The following is a 25,452-nucleotide window of genomic DNA, read 5'->3' as shown; positions in this document are numbered from 1 at the left end:
ATATTCACACAGCCCTTCCAGTCAATGATGCCGTGTTGTGTATGTAGGTGGTGCAAGAAAACCACAAATCTGATTTCTTGTAGGAGTTTGAGCCCATCCCTCGGAGCACAGAAATTGTCACCGAGTGTCCCCAGACCCCTTCACACGCTGCTTGGTGTGGTCTGGGGACCCCACATCTTGGATGGGGACAAAGCAGCAAAATTACCCCTTCTTCCATGCCAAGACACGTGGATTTTGGTCCCATCTCTGACCACAACTGCTTTCCCATCGCGATATACCTTGGTGGTTAAAAATGCAGCAGCTGCAAGATTTACTTGGTGGATTCAGTGCAAAAGAGCATAAATTGTGAATTTTACACCCTGTAAGGCGGATATTTTTCTTCAAAGCCAGTGTTCTAGGGGCAGTCGGTGTGGTGTCCTATGAAAAAAAAGGATTTCATTCCAGCTCTGCTGTTTGTCTCTGGGTGGGAGATAAATGGGCACAGCTGGGCTGGGTGTCCTGGGCAGGGGTTGGACGAGAAATGAGGGATTACATGGGAAAAAAAAGCCGTGGATTTGTCTTCATCAGGAGACAGCACAGGCACAAGTAGGCTTTTGCAGGCAGGTAGAGAAGAAGATGCTGTAGGGAGTAAAATGGCTTCATCCAACAGTTGGAAAAATTTCTCTTGGAGGTTGAAAGCTGCCTTCCCGGTTGCATTTTTTAAATGCCTCCCATGAAATGCATATATGTGTGCTCCTCTCGCCAAACGGCATTTCCCTCACTTGATAAAATCACAGAATCATGGAATGGTTTGCGTTGGAAGGGACCCGAAAGATTATCTAGTTCCAACCACCCCCTGCCATGAGCAGGGACACCTTCCACTGGACCAGGTTGCTCAGAGCCCCTTCCAACCCGACCTTGAATGTTTCCAGGGATGGGACATCTACAACCTCTCTGGGCAACAAATCCCCTAAATTTGACGAAGCCCTTCTGCTAGGGCATGGACATGGAGCTGCAGCAATGTTAGGGCTCAGCCGCGGCTGCAGCTGGTCCAGCGTGGGCTGGAGGAGATGTCAAAATACAAATAGTTCCCGCTTGGATCCAGCTGAAAAATGGTTTTGGGACAGATTTTGGGCAGTGCTTTCCCCTCCATACGGAGCACGCTGCGTGTTGTCGCAGATGGTTTCTGCTGGCGGCTGCCACCAGTGGCGCCGGGGACGCTCAGTAAGAGGCTGGATAGCTGGGTTTTCATGCGCTTACACAATAAATAGAAATAAAATGCTGAAAGGATCATTTACAGTAATTTCTAGTAGACGTTGCCAGTGCCATCTGTCTCGTGTGTACAGACAAGAAGTCTCTCTTAAAGCAAACACATCCCCGACCAACGCATCAATTGAAGAGTCAACACATTAGCCTTGTGCAGAAGGTCACTTCTCCTGGTTCACCCATGTTTCACTGACCCTTTTTCCTTCGAAGGGACCTTTGGCAGGAGCAGCCTGGCTTCAGCCGGAAAATGCGGATGAAATAGTTAACGGAGGATTTCAAGTGGGAATTTGGGGCTGAAGTCAAACCCTGGGGAGATGTTTTAGCCCAGGTGAACAATTCCAGCAAATGGGCTCCACCAGGTGCAGTGGGACTTAGTAAAAAGCCCAAACCTATCTAAAGGACTTTAGTTTTTTTGCACCACTTGGATACTTTAAAGATCTTTCTCTTGCTCTTATGACCAGAAAACAGGGGCTGGGGCTCTGGAGCGGTTCCTTTGTCCCGGTTTCCAATTAACTGGAGTCCTACCATCTGCAAGCCCTTACACCGTGGGATAGGCTCTGCTTTAGCTGCAGTAACTAAACACCATGTCTGCCAAGCCCAGCTCTGTTCAAAACACGCTTTAAGACCCTTTGTACACTTACTAATCATAAGCAGCGGCAAATATTTTTTTCGCCAGCGGTTTACTGAAAGATTGAAACATGCAAAGTTGCTTCTTGCTTTTCCTCTTAATTCCGGGGTGGGAAGTAAAAGCAACATTGGTCTCTTGCTGCTTTTCTGCCCTCTGCTTTTTAGCATGGCGGGCTTTATTTTTAATTTCCCCTGCAACCCTCAGTTGGCGTCAGTGGGTTTGCAAAGTCTCGGGGACGATGGTATGTCCAGCGGACCGCTGTCGGGGAGAAATTTGCAGCTTATCAATGGGAAACATGCGCGGCTGCAGGGGAGCAGGGATGCTCCAGCATTGCAAGGATGCCGCTGCCTTTGCCGTGCCCCGCGGCCATGCGCCGTTTCGAAGCAGCTGCCGAAAACTTGCCTGTATCCTTTATAATCCGACGATAGCGTCATGAACGACTGAGGGACTATAAAAAGTTGCTTTGATATCAGATGGTCAAGCTTTGGGCTGTCTCCAACAGATTGCTTTCAGGAGCTGAGCTTGGCCAGGAGCCCTTCTCTTGGCCTCTCTGAATGGTTTCAGCTGAGAGGCTGTATCAGTTGCTAATGCACCATAAATAAACATCAGAGTATAAACCTTGCTAGCAAAATACCAGGGGAACTCCTCATTTTAGGCTGTGCTGCGTGTTGTCCCTTGCGCATGACCCTGGTTGTCCCAGCAGATTTTTTCTTCATGAGGTAAGCTGGCTGTGATAAATGGGAATGCGAATAGCTGTCTGGGTTCATACGCTAGGTATTTATTGCTAGAAATGGTCAAAAAGTTGTGTGGTGAAACTGACTGTTGGTTAGTGGGTGTAGGGATGGAGCTTAGCATGATAATGTGTATGTAGTAATAATAAATCAGTGTTAAAGCTTAAATTAAACGAAGCTTAAATGTATATAAATACAATATATAAATATTATATAAATAAATATATATAAATATATAATAAAATTAAAGCTGTGCCAGATGATGGTTTGGGATGGCAGACCCACGATATAAGAGATGGTTAAATCCAGAGGTGCCCAGCCTCTGGATGTGGGAACACCAGGGCTAGCCGGATCCATCCCTGGAGGTCACCTAAAATCAAATCCCCCAAATGTGACGGGCATGGCAGGGTTGGTGGTGGTGCACAGGCTGTTTATTAAAATAGCAGAAAAAAAAAAGGGAAAAGCACAGGTTGTTACTTAAAATAGCATCGCAGGGAGGCTGTCACGGTGTGTGTGTCCCTCCATGCACAGGCCCCGTGATGCTCACCGTGTCTGCAAACAGGGAAATGAAGCCCGAGGATGTGACCTGTCAGGGAAGCTGCGCTTTAATAAATTTTGTGGGGGGAAAAAAAAAAAAAAAAAAGAAGTAATTTTTGGAATGTACTGTTTGTAATGGCAGCCATCCCCTGACAAATGTGGAAAAGCACTTCTGGTTACTGGGCTCATGGTGTGTCCCTGGATGGGGTGAGGGGGGAGCAGAGCTCACTTCCAGCCTGACGTTTCCCCGCTTATTTGCAGTAAGGAGAGATGCTGGCGCGGGTGAGCGTGGGTCAGGGCAGACACATCTGCCATGGGGACGTGTCCCGCTCGGGTCATGATGCTGGGGACCAAATTCCAGGTTTAATTATAATCCCGTGCCTGGGAGTGTACAGCAAACTCCCACTGCTGCCAGCCCCGGCGGTGAGATACGAACCCTGTAACCTCTCCTCGTTAGAATAATGACTTATTGTCTTGTTCAGCATTCCTCTTGGTGGGAAAATACAGCCTGGCTGCAGTGCAGCCAGCTCCCTCTCTGTCTCCCGGTCTCCCTTGCGGCTACAGCTGCAGGCTTCGATGGGGACAGGACCAGTGGCTGCTTTCCTTAGGGCATCCCGAAGCCCAAGCTTTGCACATCTTCGTGCAGCTGAGCGTTTTCGGGCAATACACGCAAAAAACAGAGCTAGAAACAACGCAGAGGCTTGAACGTGGACAGCCAGCTCTGAAACTCTTCCTTCCAGGCTCAAGCGTGACCCACAATCTCCTTTTTTCTAATCCAAGCCGTATTTCAGAGCTCTCCGATCTTTTTGCAGCCTTTCATCATTGCAGTAGGATGGCTTCGTGCCCAGGTGAATGATTTTCCGGGTCAGTTCCCACATATCGACTGAGGACAGTTCAGAGTAGATGGAGGTTTTTTTTCTCCCCTCTTGGTTTTTGCAGCGCCGGCAAGGGACTCCTGGCTCCCGTCCAGTCCCTCGGTGGTTTCGGTGGTACGACGGACGGCGGACTCCGCTTTCCCGGAAAGTTCCTTCCTGCTTGGAAGCAACTGCAGCAGGCATAAGCAAACCCAAAGCACTGCCTTAGTGGAAAATGGCCCTAAAATTCTCTTCTTCATTAGCCCCCCGTACTCCCGTGGCTTAAAACACAAACACACTGGGATGCTCTTAATTTTAAGTAACATGGTTTTAAAATTATTCAGGCTGGAATGGGAGAGGCTAGAGGTTTGCTGTGAAAAGGAAACACTTTGGCCAAAATCTCTTTAAAAAGTGGGTGCCTTAAATACAGGCTTTAAAATTTCCAGTCTGAAATGTAAATAAATGGCTTGACTCTTGGATTGCTGCTATGGAAATGAGAGTACCTGGCCTGTTACCTAGGTGCCTAAATAGGGGTTTACCTGCTGATTAATGTTAATATTAATATTAATTTATATTTGTATTTATATTTAAGACAATGGGTGGGAATGTTACTAGGCTGTGTTGCAGGGTCTAGCAGTGCTTTTATTTGCATTTGAGTGGATGTGCCTGGGAAATTCGGCATTTTACCCAAATGCTGTTACGTCTCCAGCCAAGGACAGTGCTTGTTTCTGACAGGCTTGCAGGGAAAACGTTCTCAACTTGCTTTTTAACTATTGCAAAGCAGAAAAATCAGCCGAGGGAGATACTGCACATTGCTGGGTGTTGTTCCTAAAGGAAGGATACTCTTTTTTCCCCCCCTTTTTTTCCATCCTGCCTTTGTAAGAGTGGTCCATTTTCTCCCCAGACATCAGGCATCCAGAAGAGCTCTCCCTTTTGAGGAAACCCAGAGATCCGTCGAAGAAAAAAAAGAAGAAGTTGGATGATCAATGTGAAGACGATGCCTTCGAGCTGGAGGGTCCGTTGATCACGCCGGGGTCCGGTGAGCCGGGGCTTGCAGGGATGGGGTCAGCAGGAGGCAAACAGATAATAAAATGGGGGCGGGGGATGACATAGCGGTATCAGTCTGACATAATTCTTTAAGGTCTGTGCAAGAAACAGACCCCAAATAAATTCCACAAATCATCCAGGGCTGCAGCACTCGGTCACGGTTGCACAGATGCATGCCTGAAGCTGTCACGCATGTAGGGGAGCACAACAACGCCAGACTTTATAAAATAAAACAGAAACCAAGTGTGACCACTTTAACACTCAGATTGGGTTACTGAAAGGTTTTCTTACCCTATTAAGAAAGGAGTTAAATGGAAAATCGTTCCTAATGTCGAATTCCAGGTGTGTTTTAGGCAGTACCACCGTTCTACTCCTTATTTATAGCCCAGCAAAACCAATATTTTATTAATTGCATTAGTGTTCCCTTGTGTTAAGGGCATAGCTCTGGACTGTAATGCTAAAAAAAAGCCTTTTATTACTGGGGGTTAGTTTGCCAGTCTGGCTTACAGAACCAGAGCAGCATTGGTAAGAGAATTGCCAACGGAGTAACATCGCCGATGGAGTAACATCTCCTGCCGCAGGCAGCAAATTGATGCAGGGAGGTGTTTGCAAGCGGAGGGGTTTTTCAGCTCCGATCCGTGGCTGCTGGGGGTCTGCTGTTTGAAAGCAAATGGCAGGAGCTTAAATGATAAAGTCGGTCAAGTGGGAGCACTTTAGCCCAAATGGACTTGGGGAGAAAGCTGCAGCGATGTGCGCTGCCGGGTGGGCGAGACGTGTCTGGCTGCCAAAGCTCTTGGTTTTAAATCCAGCAATTGGAGGGAAGCAGAGCAGCTTTAATTAAAAAAAATATCTTGGAATTCAGTAAACTTGTATTAATAGGTCTTAAATTAACTGAAGTACAAGTGAAGGTCATGCAGCGTGGTTTAATGCCACTGGTGGCTCTGGGCTTGTAAGCAGAATGGTTTTGGCTGCGCAGGGCGCGGGTGAGGGTGATGATGCCCTGGAGCTGCTACGCCCAAGTGATGTGCACCATGGGCTCCACAGCAAACCATCAGCACAGGTCTGAAGCAAGGGAAAAATAATCCTTCTTTTGCTCCTGTCTTGCTCTTTCTCCTCTCAGTTACTTAAAAATACTTCTGGGCTAGTCCTCTCCCACTCCTGGCTCAGGGAGTCTTCCCTGCATCGGGCAAGGCTCCAGTCAATTTTCATTTTCATTTGGCATTTTCATCTTGAAAGTCCGTAATTAGCCTTTCCAAAAGTCGGTGTTTGTGGACAGCATCTCCATTAGATTAATAGGAAATACTTGGCCTGCTTTGGGGGAAATGTACGCAAAAGATAAGTTTTTATTTTAATTATTTATTGGTCTTTCAGTGAGTCACTTTGAACTGTCTTGCTGATTTTGCTTTCCTTGTGAATGAAATTACTTTTGCTGCAGGTTTAATTACTGCAGTTACCTGCCATGTTTAGGTGCCATTAGTTAAAAGTCATGTTTTTAATCTGAATAAACTGTTTCTAGCATTATTCCAATATTAGTTTGTGTGCTGAATGCTTCTGTAAAACAAGATAATATTTCAGGATCTGCTTATTTCAGTGCATGTAGATGTAACGGGCATGTTTTGTCACTGAGCATCCCGTACCTGGCAATGAAACCATTTAAATCATTGTAGGCAGAGCTGTCAATACACCCACAGTAAACGTTGCCCAACACTTTCCATTAGAAGACCTGAATTCACTTGTTTGTAAGTTAACCAAACTTTTAGCTATTTAACTGGAATTTTCCATGACATTGCCTGCCTCAGGCAAATTTTTTAAGGGAAGCTTCTTCTGAGATGGTTCAGATGTTTGGAGAAGGTGATGAGGAGAACACTTGAGGGGAAGTTTTGCTCCTCGAGCTGACACTTAAATGGGGGGATGTCCGTGGGAAAACCTGCCCGATTTGGGGCAAGAATTGGGATTTTCTTTTATTGGTCCAGTTAATGCTCAGTCCGGTCTGCTTGAGCCACATGAAGGTTGAGGCTGGCACGCCGCGAAGGCGGATGGGGAGGAGGCAAGAGCATCTTTTGGGATGCAGTTTATGGATGGTGATAGTGGTTTATTGCTGGTTCTTGTTGGACTGCTCTGCTCCTGGTGTATGTACCTGGCAAGTCACCCCTGGCCTTCTTGCAAGTGTGAAGCTTGAAGGTGGATATCTCCATCCCTTGGCCATTTCTGCTGCTTATTTGCTCGTGCCTGGTTTGCTGGGTCTGTCTTTATGGCAGGTACCCATGGTGCTTACTGGTCCCCCAGATCATTAATCCAGACTGGGATGCCGGCAAAACTTAACAGGAGCATTAAAAGCATCCTGGTGGTTTTCTTGTTCAATGGCGACAGACGGTTTTCACTTACATTTTCCATCCTGTCAGGCAGTTTAGAATCACGTTTCTGTATTATTTTAAGATGTTGGCTGTCATTCGTATGATGCTGCTGATTCAAACCGTTCTTACTGCTCCTTGAGATACCCATGGCAAAAAAAATGAGCGTTTGGAAAGGTTTTTCTGTTGTTTTGGTCTTAGACTTTTCCAGATGTCTAGCTCAGCTTTCTGTCATTTCTTGCCCGCTCAGGGAGGAGGGATTGTTTGGAGTGAGGAGCTGGAGGGTGGCCCGAGGTGGTGGTTCAGGGCAGCAGCAGGAGGTGGCAGAGAAGACCTTGCTTGTGGCATCTCAACCTTGCCACGTGCCACCTTCAACACCCTTAATAGTGCTCTTGGAGGTGGAGTTTGGGTGCATCGAATTGCACGTCTGAACAGGCTCGTGATTTAAAAAGGACACAAGTCTTTCCCAAAAAGCCAGTTTGGTATCGGTCCTTCTAGGTACTGGTGCGCAGATTTATGCCCAGCAAATGATGCTGAGCTCATTGGCCGATGTACATACGCATTGGAATTACTGACATTAGGATACGGTCGTTGAACCTCCTTTATTTTGAAAAACTGGATTTTATATTCTTAATGTAAAAATCAATGCTCCTGTGAGATGAATAGGGACTATTTAGCTCTCAGCTATTTTGGGGTATGAGATACCAAGCTGGGTCCACTTTCTTCTCTTCAGATTTGTAATTTTAAAAGGGTATTTTTTGTCTGCTTTGAGTCTGTACGAGCTGTAAAGCTTTAAAAGGCCTGGGAGTAATGTGTGCTTCGGGATCAGTTTTGCAGCAAATCGCACCACTTGCTCAGCATATTAATACCAAATTTGTTTGACCGTCTCAGCAAGCTTTTCCGTCCGTGAAATGCCACGTTTCCGTGCCCGGCTGTTTCTCGTAACGTGAATAAAATAACCGTGGAGTCACTTTGGTTGCTTTGCCTGCTGAGTCCACCGGCACCACTGCAAACGCTCCATTTGGGTGGTTAAACCTCATCTGTGCTATTCTGCTCTCTTCTGAAAATGCCTGGTTTTGGCTTCTGTCCCTTCCTACTCTCCTGGTGACTTTCTCTCGCCTTCTCACTCCCCTCCTTTCTTTCCCTCTCTATAGGCACCGATATTCTTTACATCGGCCCCGTCAAAGGTGAGCTCCACCTCAGTAGGACTTTTGCGCTCTGCCTCTGGTCTCTTTGACTGCGCCCTTAGTTTATTTTCCTGCTCCTCTAAACTTTTGACTTCCAAAATCTTTAAGCAACAGGTAATACCGGTAAGTTGGGGGCCATTCGTGTCCCAGGTGCCGCAGAAATGCAGGGGCAGGAGTTTCCCGGCGTGGGAGACCTGCACCTTTTCCCATGGATTTGGGCTGGAATGAGTTTTCCATCAGTTTTGCTCTTGGAGAAGAGCTGAGAGAGAGGGACAGCTTTTCATGGGAAAACAAGCAGTGCAGTGTTTTCCCATCGTGGAAAAAAAAAGTGGTGAAAAAAGGGAAGGTTTCTCATCCGCTGGCTTCGGGTTTGTGTCTGAGTTGGCTTGGTTGGGAGCAGGCAGGGATTGGCCTTGAGCTAACTCCTGGCTTTTATTCCTCTTACCGGTAGGAAACATATATTCAAGCCCAGGACTGTATAGCAAAACGATGACACCGACCTACGATGCTCACGACGGCAGTCCCCTGTCACCCACTTCAGCCTGGTTCGGTGACAGCGCCTTGTCGGAGGGCAACCCGGGCATCCTGGCCGTGAGCCAGCCCGTCACCTCCCCGGAGTCCTTAGCAAAAATGTACAAGCCACAGGCACTGCTCGATAAAGCCAAAATCAACCAAGGGTAAGTTAAGGATTTGTTTTTCTGCTATTTTCTTCCTTTTTTTTTTTTTTTTTTAAATACGCAGTTTTAAATTGCATTCTTGAAAGCCTCATCGTGACTTTGCCAGAGCTTTTTGTTTGTGTTATCCCGTGTTGACAATTTACAGATGGCTGGATTCGTCCCGATCTCTTATGGAGCAGGAGGTGAAAGAAAATGAGGCTTTGTTGCTCCGATTCAAGTACTACAGTTTTTTTGACCTGAATCCAAAGGTACAGAGCTATTTATTTTAATTGCATCTTGCAGGCAAAGGCTTTGAGCAAAGGATGCCTGTATCCCTAATGTGCATTTGTGCTGGTAAATCCTCCACTGCTTTGAAAATTGATTGTGCAGGCATCAAACCCAGGTTTGCGTGATCCCACGTACCTGTTTGCTAATGCTTAGGTATTGCTAGAGATGCTCTAAGGGTTGTCTAGAGCCACTCCACTCCGGTGGCAGAGGCTTCTCAGTCTCGGATTGAAGCGTTGCATTGAAATGAAAGATGAAGTGGTTTGGCTTGAACTGGGCTCATACGTTTTACAACCGGTCCATGTTTTTGCGCTGTGCCGTAGTACGACGCGATCAGGATCAATCAGCTGTACGAGCAGTCCAAATGGGCTATTCTGCTGGAGGAGATCGAGTGCACGGAGGAAGAAATGATGATGTTTGCAGCGCTGCAGGTAGGAGACAGCCCGAGACGCTTACAGTTTTGGTTGAGCTTGATTTCGTAGCTTTGCAGACTTCTGTGTTGGTGAATATTGATTAACATGATAAGTGAAATCTGCTGTAACTGGTGTCTTAAGCCTCACCTTGTCTTCACTGGGAGCTTGGACTTCTCATGCTGGTAGAATTCGGATCGTTACCCGTCTCCTAATCCTCACTTGAGCTTATTAGGTAATTTAAATATTTGCTGTTGATTACTTCTCATGAAAAGGAACTTGGACTTCTTTTACCAAACATGTTTATGTCTATGTTAACTTTTTGGTTTGCCCTTCTTAAAAAACCCCAGTAAGTACACTAGGTTACTGAACTGTGTTTCTGGCATGCTACCCCTCAAACAGCTGGTGATAATCTGTGGGTTTCCCAGAACTTTTTATTTATCTGTTTTATGAAATACTTGGCGTGATTTGGCATAAATACTCCACCTGCTATTGACTTCTGTGAGACGGATGGCTACGTGTAGTCTGGCGTGCCTCGTTGCTGTAGGATGCAGAAATATCCCCATCAAGAGCAGGGCTGTCTGCTCCTAGGGCCCCTTCTAGGGAAAAAAAGTGAAAACAGAAATATAAAGACTCGGTTTACCTTTCCGAGCCGGCCAGGGTGGGTTGGGCATGGTCCTTCGTGTGAGATTTTATGGATGTTTTGGTTTTATGGGGTAAAACCAGATGCAATACATCCTCCCAAACTGGGAGGTGTGGTTGATAGGCCAGAGGGTCGTGCTGCCATCCAGAGGGACCTCGACAGGCTGGAGAAATGAGCCAACACGAACCTCATGAAGTTCAACAAGGGGAAGTGCAAAGTCCTGCCCCTGGGGAGGAACAAACCCAGGCACCAGTTTATTCTGGGAGCCACCCAGCTGGGAAGCAGCTTGGCAGAAAAAGACCCAGGGGTGCTAGCGGACACCCAGTTGAACATCAGCCAGCAACGTGCCCTTGGGGCAAAGAAGGTGAATGGTATCCTGGGCTGCCTTGGGCAAAGCATTGCCAGTAGCTCAAGGGAGGTGATCCTTCCCCTCTGCTCAGCACTGGTGAGGCCACAACTGGAGTACTGGGTCCAGCTCTGGGCTCCTCAGTGAAAGAGAGATGTGGACATACTGGAGAGAGTCCACTGAAGGGCCACAAGGATGATGACGGTCCTGGAGCATCTCTCCTGTGAGGAAAGGCTGAGGGAGCTGCGACTGTTCAGCCTGGAGGATAGAAGGCTCTGAGGGATCTTATTAATGTATTTAAATACCAGGTGGGAAGCTGTAAAGGAGATGGAGCCAGGCTCTTCTCGGTGGTGCCCAGTGACAGGACCAGAGGCAACAGGCACAAAATGAAAGACAGGAGGTTCCCTCTGAACATCAGGAAACATTTTTTTACTGTGAGGGTGACCAAGCACTGGTACAGGTTGCCTAGAAAGGCTGTGGAGTCTCCATCCTTGGAGATACTCAAAAGCCAACTGGACATGGTCCTGGACAATGGCTGTAGGTGGCCCTGCTTGAGCAGGGGGTAGGACCAGACGACCTCCAGGGCTCCTTTCCAACCTCAACCTGGCTGTGTTGCTGTGAAAAGAGTAGCTCTGCCCTGCGGGCTCCAGAGCGGTCCTTCGGGGTCTGTACCACCGACTCTTGGACTGAAAGCAGCCAAGCCGGTCGTTCCCGACTCAGCTGCGCTCGGGTTTCAGCACTTGCTGGCCTCTGCTCCCGCGGAGGGTACAGCTTCGGTTTTCCACTCCGCATCCCAAGCGTGGTGGTTGTGTCGTGATGAGCCCGCGGCATCCGGCAGATCGCAGGAGCATCCCGGTGAAATGCTGTGCCTTGCCTTTCAGTACCACATCAATAAGCTGTCCATCATGTCCTCGGAAAACCACCTGAACAACAGCGACAAGGAGGTGGATGAAGTGGATGCTGCGCTCTCGGATCTGGAAATTACTTTGGAAGGTGGCAAAACGTCGACGATCCTGGTAAGGGTTGCAGGCACGCGGTGGCAGGGTGGCTTGCGCGTCCCCTCCTCACCTCGCACGAGGCAGGAATAATCATCCCGAGCTGGGAATTTTTCCAGGCATCCAACCTTTTGTATTTTCTTCCTCTCCCTTTTTTTCTATTTCTGCTCTTACAGCATGAGAAAGTTGCCCACAGCCCAGTGAAGCAACATAAAACATAGACCCCAATAATATTTTCTTAAAAATAGTATTTTTTTAAAATTCCAAGGGGTAGTTTTGGTGGGAGGGACCCTGGGCAGTGTCTGACATGGGGCCAGCACTGAGCTGGAGCTCTGCTCTGAGCCCAAAGCAGCATAAAAACCTCTTTGAGCACGTGCACATATTGAACCAAAGGCTTCATTTAAGCCGTAAGACCGCCTTCTGGTTTTTGGGTGTTTGCAGTTAATTTAGCAGGGGGAGCTCAGCCCATCCCACATGCCCAGCTCTGCATTGCTGCAGAAGTCAAGTGCAATATTGCTTTTTTCCTGCTGGGACCATAAGACCAAATGGTGTTGGAGAAGTCCCGGAGGAGCCAGGATCTTACTGAAACTCCCCTCCTGCATCAAGCCACCTTCCTGGTGAAATAATGGAAGACTAAATTAAAATTAATTTGGTTTCTGTTCTCGCTACCGACTTTCCAAAATACTGAATTCTTCACACTGAGGCTTCTCTTCCACCGCTTCTCATTCGCGGCAAAGTTTTACAGCAGCTGAAACAGCTGCCATGATTTTCAGAAATAACTTATGCTTAAACCCTATTTTTATTAGACTGGATTTTACAGCCTGGAGTGGGCTATGACTGTATTTCAGAGGATTTCTTTTTTTTTTTTTCTGATATGCTGTTTTAACACTGGTTTTCCACCTTTAGAAATGTAAAGCCCAAGAACTAAACTGCAGAAAAAGGACTAGGTCCGGTCAGACTTGGCACGGCAAATCTTTTCCAGGCATTTTGCACATTTATACCATCTCTGAGTTTCATTTTAAGTTCTTTCAAACCCTAAAATCCCTGAAATTTTCCAGTCTTACACTTCATATAATCTTTTTAAGTGTTTATTAAGGGTCTTTTTGAAGTTAACATCCGTACTTAGCCTGCTTTACTAGCATTAATAACAGCAGAGATTTATAATATTAACTGGTTGCCGCAGGGAGAGCAGCGCTGCTTTGGTGCGACAGAAATAATGACAAGTTTTTGTCGCCAAGAGATATTTTATAATTTCTTTGCGAACCCAGATTTAAAGCACAGTACTAAGGAACAGTCCCTGCCAGATAGGAGTGAAGACGACAATGATTCATCAAAAAAACTCCATCCCTTTCCATAGGGGTTGCTAGCAGTAGCCATTTCCAGATGCATTCGAGTAATTGAATATGGATAATGGGCAATTACTGGATTGTTTGTTTAGATTCTGCATTTTTTTCCCTGTGGTATCTATAAACAGCATTGCTCATTGCAGATGGAAAGTAAACTGTCTTGCTACTGGAAGCTGTTGGAGCAGTCTTTGCTTTTTCTGTCCTTTGAAGGCCCTTTAGTTTGAGCTTGTGGGAATTGCAAGTGCCACCCTATGTATTTTTCTCATGCAAAATGTGAAGATAAACTCAATATTAAAAAAGCTGCTGGGGGGGGAACCTTTCTAGACTGTCAGAAAGCCCTTCCCCAGTCCACCACGGAGGTGCAGAGCAGCATCTTCTCCTTTTGTTTGGAGTCTAAGGAAATAACTAAGGGAGGAGAAAAATCCCTGTGCGAACATGAGCCGGTGTGACCGCCAGTGACCTTGCGGGTGGGAATTGGCTCCAGCGGCAGCAGGAATTCCTCAAAGAAAAATAAAACCTTGTCCTCTGGTTTCCAAACAGCACTTCTGTGCAATAGATTTTTCTCCGCTTGCTTCTCCCGTGAAGTGGATGAGGCTTTCTCAGGAGCATTTTTGTGACCCCTGAGCCCTGATGTTGGCCGGTGAAGCTGCCGCCGGCTTCCTCCCCTGTGCAGCAACCCTTCCCTCTCGGACCCACCACCCCGGCTCCGCTCGGGCAGGCAGGTGAATGGGATAATCTTTTATTTTCAGGGTGACATCACTTCCATCCCGGAGCTCGCCGACTACATTAAAGTCTTCAAGTAAGTGCTGATGGGAAGAGGTGCTTGTGAAACTGGTAATGTCTATGAATAATTAATGGTCCTACTGCCTAATATCCTTTTTTTTTTTAATCTCCTGGCCTTAAGATCTTGCTTCACACCACTATGTTATCTCGTGTGAAAAGCCACCCGGCAATTGCTGCGTAATACCACAGCTCAGCATCTGTGCTCTCTCACTATTAAAACATTTTACTTCTTTATCCTGTAGCACAGTCACTAAGTATTTCACACTATTCGAAATACTGGATATTGAAGTTGATCGGTTCTTAAATATAAAACCCAGGGTGTTTGCCCACGATCGCCGCCCCAGCAGGTATGCATCCCTCCGGGGGAGCTTGCTGCATCCCGTAGCCAGCAGCGTGTGCTGGGATATTTCTCTAACTCAGTTAATGCCCAGGAGATAATCAAGCCATCCTAAAATTAGGAGTGAAAACTAGAAACCTTGCTCAAATACTTCTCCTGGTTTGCAAGAGACTGGATGAATTATAAACAGCCGGGATCCCGGTCTGTCTGCCTTCTTGCCAAAAGGAGCAGGTTAAGCTGACTCTGCTCCTCTTCCAGCTCACTCAGGATTTAGGGGTTATTTTAATTTTGCTTTGACTTGGACGGTGGTATGTGGAAACCGGGAACAGCAGCGTCTGGACTTTGAGTAACATTTTGGCAGGCAGGACTGTCTTTTGCAATTTATTGCCTGCTGCGGCGAGGGTTATGGTGAAAGTTCTGGAAACTGGAAATAATGATGAGATTTCACAGCATAGCTATAGGATATAGAAGAAAAGCTGTAGGCAGTGAAATAGCTCTGGAACAAGCCTTTATTTTATTGATTTTTTGGTTCTGGAGCCAGAACCTAGTACTTCTGTTCTGAAAAACTCTTTCTCCCTCTCCAAAGGCGAATTAACAAGGTCTGCCTGTCTGTCTGGGCTTGTGGTCTGTCTTAACTGGGGCAAAGTTTCAGGGCTGCAGCCTGTGCCCTGCATCTGAGTGTGTGTTTTTTCCTTCCTTGAACAAACAAACTAACAAAAAACTTGTTCTTTCCTTCGATGTGCTTACTTGCCAATAAAATTAGGCACAACTCAAGGAGCTAATTGCTTGCAAATTGGATGCACCAGTTGGTGGGGCAAGAGATGGAGCAGTGGGAAGCTGCTGGTTCCCTCCCCTCGCCCGGTGCAAGCCCCAAACGCTGGGGTTGGGATTTGAGCCTATCCTGCCATGACAGGGAAGCACAGAATTGCCATTTGCTCCTAAAAATGAGGGCCAGGGGGTATTTTGCTGCCAGAAACCCAGCATAAATGCCATGATGTTAGGAGCTGGCCCAGCTTTGGACGTGCCTCTTGTCACACTTCAGCTGGGGAGGAGCTGCAATATATGTCCCTAGTATGCCTTGTATATAAGTCCTAAATGTCCCTATATGTGCCTGGTGCTGCTGCAGAGACTTGGGATGTTTCTCTCTCCCCTGCAATTTAAAGGACCCCCCCCCAAAAAAGCTCAAGACAGTAAAGATGTATTAAAGCATCTTAAGCGAGGGATGCAGAGTGAAGAAGGGAAAAGCCTGCACGTGTGGGATGGCTTGGCTGGAGGTTGGTGACTTCTTCTGTAGCGGGAGGCAGCTTTCAAAGGAAATTGCAGTTGTAAAATTTGCACGGGGCAGGGCTGTGTGTGCCAGGGCTTTAGGAGGAGGAAAACCAGCAAAGGCAGGAGGAGGCAGCAGATGCCCCAAGCTCAGATGTCCATCAGAGGTGTGGGAGCAGCGGGGTTCGGGCAGACGCCGTGTTTCTCCCCCACCTCCCTAATTTCCCCGAGCAGCCCCCAGCACGCTTTTGCATGGAAGTGAAAGTGCAGAGCCCTGAGGACAAGCAATTGGGGCCATCACATATTTGATCCCTACAGGTGAGGGTTCAGCAGCTATTTCTGGGATGGAGATGAGGGAAATGCATTGCAGTGAGAAACTGCAGATGCAGCCTTTGAATGAGATTTAGAAGTTAGGAATGGTTAAGAAAAATCAGAAACTTGCAGCTCTAGGAAGGTCCTGGGCTCGTGGTGGGATGAGGAGGCTCAGATTACCACCATGCCAGGTGGTGCTTTGCTTTGCTGCGGGCTTGCAAGGCCATCGCTACTTCCACAAAGTTGGGTAAAATCCATGTTTTCCATAGGAAAGAACTGAACCTTTTCTGATGTGGAGTGTTTAAAAAGAAAACAAGAAGTGTACTCATGCATGTGCTTGACTGACAAGTCTTTTAGAAGTACCGCTTCCTTTCAGAGGTTGAGTAGAGTGGTTCCAGTTTAATGTGGCGGGTGAAGAGGCATATTTTGCAGTGGTTCACGGACATGTCTATTTTTGTAATACAGTTCTCCAGCTCCCCCACCTTGCCCCAAATTAGTGGGACCTCCATGGGATTGAAGAGTCCAAATTTGCAACTGTAGCTCAATTTCTTGACCCAAAATTGTAGTGAAGGGATGGCGAGTGGTGGCTGAGCTCCCAGGCAGGGACTGTGCCGGGGGTGGGCATACCCCAGGCTGCTGACCCCAGGTTTTCAAGGGTGAAATGAGTTTTCCAGTGCAGCAGCTTTGTTTAGGAGCTTAAAGCAAATGTAATGTCCCTCAACCTGTCCGGCAGGCCCAAGAAGCTGACGTTGAAAGGCTACAAGCCATATTGGTGCACCTTCAAAGATACCTCTATCTCCTGCTATAAAAGCAAAGAGGAATCCAACGGGACTCCTGCACACCAGATGAACCTGAGAGGTAAGAGAAGCATTGGCACTGTTGCGTTTTATTCCAGTAATAGGCTGCTCCTCTTGCATCTTGTTTTCCTACTGCTTTATTTTCTTGGCATGCCATTCTAGGGTTGGGTAAATATGTTTATAGGAATGAGGGTGACTGGGTTGGATAGCATAGCATATATTTAGACTTCTAGAAAGTGAGTACGTGGTACGTGTGACCCCAAGGGGAAGTGCCTCCAGCACTCCAATACCATGGGGAGACAACTTGCTGTTCTCCTTTTTGTTGTGGCTGTCCAAAAGAATTGAACTAACTCCCATGGCAGAGAATAAGTTTGAGCACACGCTGCGCTGGAGAGAACAGACCATTCTCTTCCTCCGCTGCCTTTAAATTTTTTTCCTCCTCTCCCTGGTGCTGGTTGTGAGCAGCCTCGCTCAAGCGCTCCCTGCGAGCCTTGCACATGAGTTTTTAAATTCCTACAGCTGCTGGTTTTTCTTATGTCAAGTTAAACATTCCTGCTCCAGCAGCCACCAAACTGCAGAGCTCATTTTTTTCCCTGTGGAGGCAGGAGCAGATGTGATGCCAAGTGACCTCGGGCTGCAGTCAGAGCGAAGCCCGGCCCTCAGGACCTTTTTGGGAGCTTTTGACATATCTGCTGTGACGGCACTTTTAAAAAATCTCAGAGGCGGCGTTGAAGCGGCGCCCGGGCTAACTTGGCTGGTTCTGTTCATCACCCCCCCGTGTTTATACAACCGCTTGTAGTTCTCTCCAGACACCAAAAGCGGGATGCTCACACCTCGCCACCGATTATAGCAGCAATGCGCCCAGCCGAAATAACGTATAAGGCTTTCAGGGTGAGAGTCGGCACCCGTCCGGCCACCTTTTCCTACACTTTCATGAAAATTTTGGGGATACAGGGTGTTTGCCAGCCATCAGGTTCATTCGTGAGGCCAGGCAGGATCTATGAGATTAATTCTGCGGGCGAGGGTTAGCTTTGGCTTCATTGCTTTCAGATCAGGTCTTGCTTTCCCCCCCGCCTTTTTTCCTGTCACTTGGAAAAAGAGACGTCTGACACAGTTTTTGTCCCTGCTATGTAGAGTGTTTATCCCATCGGAGATGTGGTGTAAGACCTTTGCAGCACTGAGATGCTGTTGGACACCCTTTAGTTGGAGAGCTTTGCTTTTTCTTTTCCTTTTTTTGGTTTTTTTTTCCTCTTCTTAAGGCATAGTTCTTCACAACCCTGTTAAACACTGGCTCCCTCTTTGCAGGATGTGAAGTTACCCCTGATGTGAACATCTCTGGTCAGAAGTTTAACATCAAACTTCTGATTCCGGTGGCGGAGGGAATGAATGAAATCTGGCTTCGCTGCGATAATGTAAGTTTATCGCTTGGACCAGCCCTCTCTTCGCCCTTTGCCCACCATCAGGTCATGCTCGGACGTGCCGTGTAGCTGGCGTTAATTAAAAAAAGTAGAAAATGCACTCACATGTGTCTGATCTTGACGTTCAGAGCACGCGTGCGAATTTGGAGTAGAAAATCAGCCCCTGCTCTTCCTCGGCTTTGTCCCGTGGTTATAGTCTACAAGTTGGCTGGGTTTCTGCCCGTCTTTGTGCGTGCTTGAGTCTCCTGGGGCTGGAAGGGAAATAAAGGCTCCCTGGAGTTTTATTTGGGGGGCGGGGGGACAGGCGGCACCCTCACCTCTCTGACGGGTGCGGGTCTCTGTTTTGGGGGGCAGGAGACGCAGTACGCCAGCTGGATGGCCGCCTGCCGCCTGGCCTCCAAGGGCAAGACGATGGCCGACAGCTCCTACGGCATGGAAGTACAGAACATCCTCTCCTTCCTGAAAATGCAGCATTTGAACCCAGACCCGCAGCTGATCCCAGAACAAATCACCACCGACATTAATCCCGAGTGTCTGGTTTCTCCTCGCTACCTGAAAAAGTACAAGAACAAGCAGGTACGTGCTCGTCCGCTCTGCCGGCACGGTGTTGGTGTTGGTGTGGACCGGGCTGACCGTGCACCTGTTTCGGCATTAGCCGGCGTTTAACACTGCGTGTTTCGGATGTTGTCACTTAATCGGATGCACGCGGTTACTAAAATGAGATGCTGACTGAAATGTGTGGTTTCGATCCAGCACCTGGGTATGGCACCCACGACCTTAACTATGCCATATATTTTGCGACAGTGCACCTACACAGCCTCGGCAGCAGGGAAACATTTATTTTAAATCCATTTAAAATGTATTTGCATTTATTTAAAATACATTTTGGGAACGGTTTTTGCCCCTGCTGATAACCGAGCAATGGTGCAGCAAAGCACGGGTCAGCTGCCCCCATCTCTCCCCGCACAGATGTAGCAGCGATGAGATGAAATCAGTCCCCGGTGCTGGGATTAAAACCCCTTCACTTGCACAGAGTCCGTGCAGAAATCCTCAGGATCAGTGGAGTTGCAGTTGCTTGCAGTGCTTTATCCAGACTTGGCTGTAACGTGGTTTGCGTATTTCTGTCTTTGCTTTTCCACTACTTCCAAATGCCAGTCCTTGAAACATTGCTTCATTTTGAGTTGCTGTGACTTGTGCTTGAACTCCACGCTACATTCGATCCGTGCATGACAGGGCTGAACTGTTCTGCGCTGGAAATAAATGCATGACTTTCTGAAAGACATTATATGTCAGGACAGCGGCAAAAATAAGTAAGGCATTGCTCCATGGCCTTTCGGTGACTTAATCGTTCAGCTGTAGCTTCGCAGCCTGTGTACTTCAGGCTGGCTGTGGCTAGATACGATTTCTCCAAACCCAGAAGAAGGCTGCAAGTCAGAGAAGCAGGAAAAATATAACTTTTTATTGGCACAGCATGATGATTTCCTGGCAGTGGAGTTATATTTTATATAGCCCTTATTATTCTTCTGAATAAGCCTTTTTATCCACTTGGATGGAGGAGAGGCTGCATAAATACGATTTCAACATATATAATACCTTCTAGGCTTGAACTCAGTAAAATGGAGGCACCTGGAAAAATATTAGCTCGCAGAACTTGCTTACCGTGCAGGTATCCTCGTTATAAAAATAACCTCCGTCGAAGCGTGGGGATGGGCACAAGCCCTTGCCCTGCTCCAAGCGGAGCCGGGGGCCGCGATGCAAACGCTGGGTCCCCTATAGACATCGGCTAAACAACAGATTTAGGCTTTTCTTTTATGGCCAGAGGCAGAGCTTGCAGCAGCGAAGGATGTTTGCCGGCGGCATGTGTGCTGGCACGGCTGGGAAGGACGGAGGGATGGAAGCTGCGGGAATGCAAGGAATTCGGCCGCGAGGGTCCCTCCGCGCCCCGGCATGGGGGAAGGAGGAGGAGGAGGAGGAGGAGGTCACGCAGCCCACAAATGGTGCCGAAATGGCAATTGGCAGTGGGCCTTGCCGGAGGATTTATACAGGCGCCTGGTGCCACACCAGCCCCAGACCCGCTCGGGGGGTGTTTGCCTCCAACGTGCTCTTGCAGCAGCATAGGGTTGGCAGGTTGGGTTTGGGGAGCCCCAAATCCTAAATGCAAAAAAAAACCCAACCCAAAATAAGCGTATTCACAGCTCTCAGGTACCGTGCTGGGGTTCGGTGTCGGATTGGCGTCCAGCCGGCTTGCGAGGGCAGATGCATCCCCGGGAAGCCCAGCTGATGTTATCCTCCAGCCGCCTGTTATCCTGAGCAGCATCCCCATCCTTTCTCTGCGTATCTCAAATAAAAGGAGTTATTGAGCTAACAGCCCATAGTGAGCTGTTGAGCTTCCTATTGAGCTTCCCTTTCGAGTAAGTGGGTTTGAGTTTATGCAGAGGTGTGGGGAGAATTATCCTCTGAGCTGGCAGCTTCACCCTCCCCTTTATCCACCAGAAGGACCAAAACCATCTCTACACAACGCTGGCCCGCCGGGACCGCACCGGTGCTCAGGCAGGGACGGTGCGAGCGGTGAATATCTGCTCGCTTGTCCCTTCTCCGTCCTTACGTTCACTTTGGCTGCTTTTCTGCCTAAGAAATTGTGCATGTGGTTTTTTTGCTTGAACTTTGGTTTGCAGTTAATTTACACTTTTTCTTTGCTTTGTTGCCATATTTCTGATTGCTTTTTTTTCTTTCTGCCTCCTTTTCTTTTTTTTTTTTTCGCCTTGCCATCTACAGCCAGGCTATGTAAGAGACTTGGTAAGTGACAGCAACAATAAAATTAAGATATATTTAAGATAAAACTTAAAATAGCCTAGAACCCCTTTGGTTTGGAGAGCAGCAATGAAAAATCTAACAAAACCCACATCCCCCCAGAGAAACTTGGGCCCTGTTTGGTTTTTATAATGGTCCCCAGTGATTTATGCTGCGAAACTAGAAACCCTACACCAGAAATTTGCCCTGCCGTTTGCTCACATCCTGCGTCTTAAACTAACCGAGCCTGAGCGGCTCTTAGCCTCCAGACAGCTCAAATCTATATTTGCTTTTGTACATCTGGAGATACAAAACAAAAGCAGCTCCATGTTTATCAGCCGTGGTCGCAGGCTTTGAGCAGTCGTAGCTGAAATAAGACCTCAGGGCAGAAATTATCGATTATCTGCATTGTTTGTAACCGCGCTGGCTCCCAAATGCCTCCCGAGTTGTTACCCATTCGCGTGACAGTCGAGATGCCACTAACGAACCCCCTCACCTAAAGCCGGTGTGTCTCGCCGCCCGCAGATCACGGCACGCATCCTGGAAGCCCACCAGAACGTCGCTCAGATGAGTCTCATCGAGGCGAAGATGCGGTTTATTCAAGCCTGGCAGTCGCTGCCGGAGTTCGGCATCACGCATTTCATTGCAAGGTCGGTGGGTCTGCTGGGCAGAACAGGAGGAATTTCGTGAATAAATATGCACAATCCATTAAATATGCAGCACATCCTTAGCTGTGGAAGTCGCACTGGTACTGGAATTAAAAGCATTAATTGCATTGACTTATAAAACCAAATTTATGAGTTAACTCAGCTGCTGAATTTAAGCTGCGTAGCCGTGTATTGCGGGTGTGCATTTATTAATCCCTCGCCGTGTCGCAGGTTCCAGGGGGGCAAGAAGGAGGAGCTGATCGGCATCGCCTACAACCGGCTGATACGGATGGACGCGAGCACGGGTGACGCCGTCAAAACCTGGCGGTTCAGCAACATGAAGCAGTGGAACGTAAACTGGGAGATTAAAATGGTGAGCTGGTGTTTTACACCTCGGCCGCTTCCCCTGCTCCTGTTACGTGAGACAGGTGTTGCTCTTGGGTTTTTTTTAAGTTGACTTTGTAAGTCAGCTTTTAAAAAGTCAGGTTTTCACATCGCCGTTTTCTAAAGCATGTCCCATCTGGCTGTGTTAATGTAAGATAGTTTCTCCTCACTCCTCTTCCACCCTCCTTGGAGATCTAGCAGAGCTTGTCCTAACTGCTGGTGGAGTTGAGTATGACCCTTAAAAAGAAGAAAAAAAAACAACTGAATTTTTCTTTAATGCAGCCAGTTACACACTTAATGCGTAACGATTTTCTCCGGTCTCTGAACACCCACTCAAAGGCAGCTAAATAAAATCAAACTTCAGAACAGACGCTTAGGCTTGATCCTAACCAGTAACATAAATGCACTGGGCCTTATCCATACTAAAATTCCTTTTACTTGCAGGACAGCTCAGGTTGTCCTGTAAGTAATGAAAAGCAACAGTAGACACTTCACTAGGCTCCGAGATGGGCTTTTATCCAACCGTTACATTTGGACGCACAAACTTTTTGTGCTCCTTTTCGGTGGAATACATAATTAAAATTGCCAGGGATATGTGAGAGCTGTTCTCCTGCGGTTTGTGGCTCATTAAGAGTTGCTAGAGAAATTATTCAGCTTCCCCTCTGCCTCAGAGCCTTTGTTTTGACCCAGTTGCAAGCCCCGATATCCCAATTATTCGGCTCGGATACTCTGCTGGGAATCCCCCTCCCTCCTGCAGAGCTGTCAGTGATGGGGGGACAAAAAAATAACAGGCATCAATAAATGGACAGTCTATTCAGTCACTCCAAAACGAGCTCCCCCAACCCCCACTAAGTATTTTTACAGCCAAACTTCAACTTCGAAAACCAGAATACACTCGCAGGGAAAGCTAGAAAGAAATCCCAGCCCTCGGCAGGTCTGTGCCCGGTCTCTGTTTGCCTTGAAGCAAAGAAGATGTCACCACGTGCTTACCGCCGAGAGGTGCAAACATGCTGGGTAATTGTCTCTGAGTCACGGGCGAATAAAAGGTATAATGATAAGTTAAATAAGTAAATAAATAGATAAATAAAATTGAAAATTACATAAAAATGAAATAATAAAAAAAGCAATAAAAGGTATTTCTGTATCTAAACATTTGAACAATAATCATTGCATCACAAAATATCTCAAGTTGGAAGGGACCCGTAAGGATCATGGAGTCCAAATCGTCATTTACATCACTGGATTTTGCTTAGGCAATGGAAAAGGCATCTGGGTTAACAGAAAAGAAAAACAAGACAGAAAGGAAGAGCATGCGTCAGTGTAACTCCTTTGGGAAGGCACCGGTGAGGCTGACCCCTGTGTTTTTGCCTTCTAGGTGACAGTGGAGTTTGCAGATGACGTTCGGGTGTCCTTCATTTGCACGGAGGTGGATTGCAAAGTGGTTCACGAGTTCATCGGTGGCTACATCTTCTTGTCGACACGAGCGAAAGATCAGAATGAGAGTTTAGATGAAGAGATGTTCTACAAACTGACCAGTGGTTGGGTGTGAGTCCCATGTACTGTATACCGAGAGGAAACTCCATGGCCATATTAATATTTAACTTTAAAAAGCTGTTCTTTGAAATATGCTGCTTAATAAAGTAAGCTTGAAATGTATCTTTTTTTTTTTTTTTTTGTATCATGAAAATTTTTGCATTACCAGACCAGTTAATCTGTGTGCACTAATGAGCACTTCTGTTAATTTGCTATAACAAGACCGTATCTGGGCCAGGTGATCGTGCCGCTGGCCTTTAGATACCGAATCTGATGGGCAGATCAGGATAAGATTTGACTGACTTAAAATAGCCAATTTTCTAAGAGAACTCTAAGCCATCTTCTTGTAAAGCCATCCAGGGCTTAACCTATATGAAGTCTATTTATCATGTTTAATGCATGAGTGTTTTATTTCTTTTTTTGTGTTTTTTATTCTGTACATTTGACCTGTTTTGAAGTCGTCCTACCCATAAGTAGAATTGCCATCTCTCTTTTCACACTACATGCACCAGGACTGCTACAGGTGCCTGACATGACTTTGGAGATAGTTGCGTGTGGCCTCGAAGATGATCTTCTGTTAGTCTGTTATAGCTTGGTTTTATTTGTTAACTTGCCTTTTGATAATCATTTATATTGTCTTTTTTTTTTTTAATTTTATTTTATTTTTACACCATATTGTATTATGACACTTTTAGTATTCACCAGCATAGTCACTGTTCTGCCTATGATATGCAAACTTTTTCATTACAATATGAAGTAAAGGTTTATGAAGTATAGGTTTTGTGTAACTAATGTAAAAAACACAAATTTTATAAAATTGTACAGTTTTTTTAACTAGTCTCACAAGCCAGCTAGAATATTGCATAGATCTGGTGTATCAGCCTTAACTATAGTATGCCTGTAAGGAGTATGGGGAGTAACCAAGAAACAACAAAAAAAAAAACCAAAACAAATTTCAGTCCAGTAGATTTTTATCTAAGTTAAATGGGATTTCAGAGCTGCGCCACAACACCCTCGATAACTGATACCTGGGGCCAGGACCTCCCCGTTCGTTAAGCCAGCGCAATGTTAACGCTAACGGGGAGGGATCTCCTGCCCCACCTAATGCCGAGGAATAACCAGTGTTGCGTTCCTGTAGTCTGTGGTTTCAAGACTATGTACAAATGCATTTTATTTTAAATAAAAGTCAAATCTTTTATTTAATATTCAGCTGCCGCTCCTGGGTTTTGTGGTTCAACTGCTCTACGGCAGGGCCGTAAGCAGCTCCCATATGATACAGCCACCCCGTGCCAGCCCCGCGCTCCCTCCCGCTGCCTTATCCCAAGTTTGCCAAAACAAAATGCCACCAAAACCCAAAGCAAAGTACAGGAACGGGGCAGGAGAGTCCAAGGCAGCAGCGTTGGTCCCGCTCCCTGGCCAGGCAGGCAGTGGGGAAGCATCCCAGGGATGCGGGGAGCGATGCTGCCCGGGACACGTGCAGTCAGTACCCTGCCGTCCCCTAATTTGAAGGCTGCTGGTGGAACGCTGGGCTCAGTTATGTTGACAAGAAGGAAAAATCGATCTATTTGCAAGCCGAGCTTAAAATGCTGTATTTCAGCCTTTCAGTTGGCAGTGAAATGAAATTGGGTTTGGTGCCAGCCTGTCCGGAGAGCAGCACCGCGGTGGGAGATGCTGCCCGCGGCCGCTGCGGTGCCGGTGAGAGCCCTCGACCCGCTGCCCGTGGAGCGGGGGTTTGGCAAGCGGCGGAGATGGTGCTGCTGTGCGGGAATAGGGATGTTCCCCGGGCAGAGAAGCCAGCGAGAGATTCACCACCAGGAGAGCTCCGTGCCCAAAAACACCCTGATGGCGGGACCAGGGATGCTGCTTGGCCACGTCTGGTCCAGCTCCCAGCTTTGGTTATCCCATCCCGACGCGGCAGAGCCGC

The 25,452-nt window shown here is 47.2% G+C and overlaps 1 protein-coding gene across 4 annotated transcripts in view; it reads left to right on the top strand.

The window, feature by feature from the left end:
* The window catches only part of FERMT2 (FERM domain containing kindlin 2), a 49,847-nt gene extending 25,116 nt beyond the window's left edge, over positions 1-24,731 (top strand). Inside the window, exons 3-16 of one of the 4 annotated variants that reach the window (XM_030041608.2) lie at positions 4,900-5,034; positions 8,548-8,580; positions 9,032-9,257; positions 9,403-9,505; positions 9,845-9,952; positions 11,802-11,936; positions 14,011-14,060; positions 16,693-16,817; positions 18,062-18,168; positions 18,529-18,750; positions 20,950-20,970; positions 21,490-21,614; positions 21,843-21,984; positions 23,371-24,731. In XM_030041608.2, coding sequence (XP_029897468.1) covers positions 4,900-5,034; positions 8,548-8,580; positions 9,032-9,257; positions 9,403-9,505; positions 9,845-9,952; positions 11,802-11,936; positions 14,011-14,060; positions 16,693-16,817; positions 18,062-18,168; positions 18,529-18,750; positions 20,950-20,970; positions 21,490-21,614; positions 21,843-21,984; positions 23,371-23,544 — 1,706 coding nt within the window. In that variant the 3' untranslated portion in view covers positions 23,545-24,731. The remainder of the gene's footprint in view (positions 1-4,899; positions 5,035-8,547; positions 8,581-9,031; positions 9,258-9,402; positions 9,506-9,844; positions 9,953-11,801; positions 11,937-14,010; positions 14,061-16,692; positions 16,818-18,061; positions 18,169-18,528; positions 18,751-20,949; positions 20,971-21,489; positions 21,615-21,842; positions 21,985-23,370) is intronic. The other 3 variants (XM_030041614.2, XM_030041625.2, XM_030041634.2) reach the window with 3 other exon arrangements.
* Positions 24,732-25,452: the final 721 nt, after the last annotated feature.

This window comes from Aquila chrysaetos, chromosome 2 (genome assembly GCF_900496995.4).
Source record: "Aquila chrysaetos chrysaetos chromosome 2, bAquChr1.4, whole genome shotgun sequence".
Lineage (NCBI taxonomy): Eukaryota > Metazoa > Chordata > Aves > Accipitriformes > Accipitridae > Aquila > Aquila chrysaetos.
The sequence above is the reverse complement of the archived record's forward strand: the minus strand, read 5'-3'. Positions and strand labels throughout refer to the sequence as shown.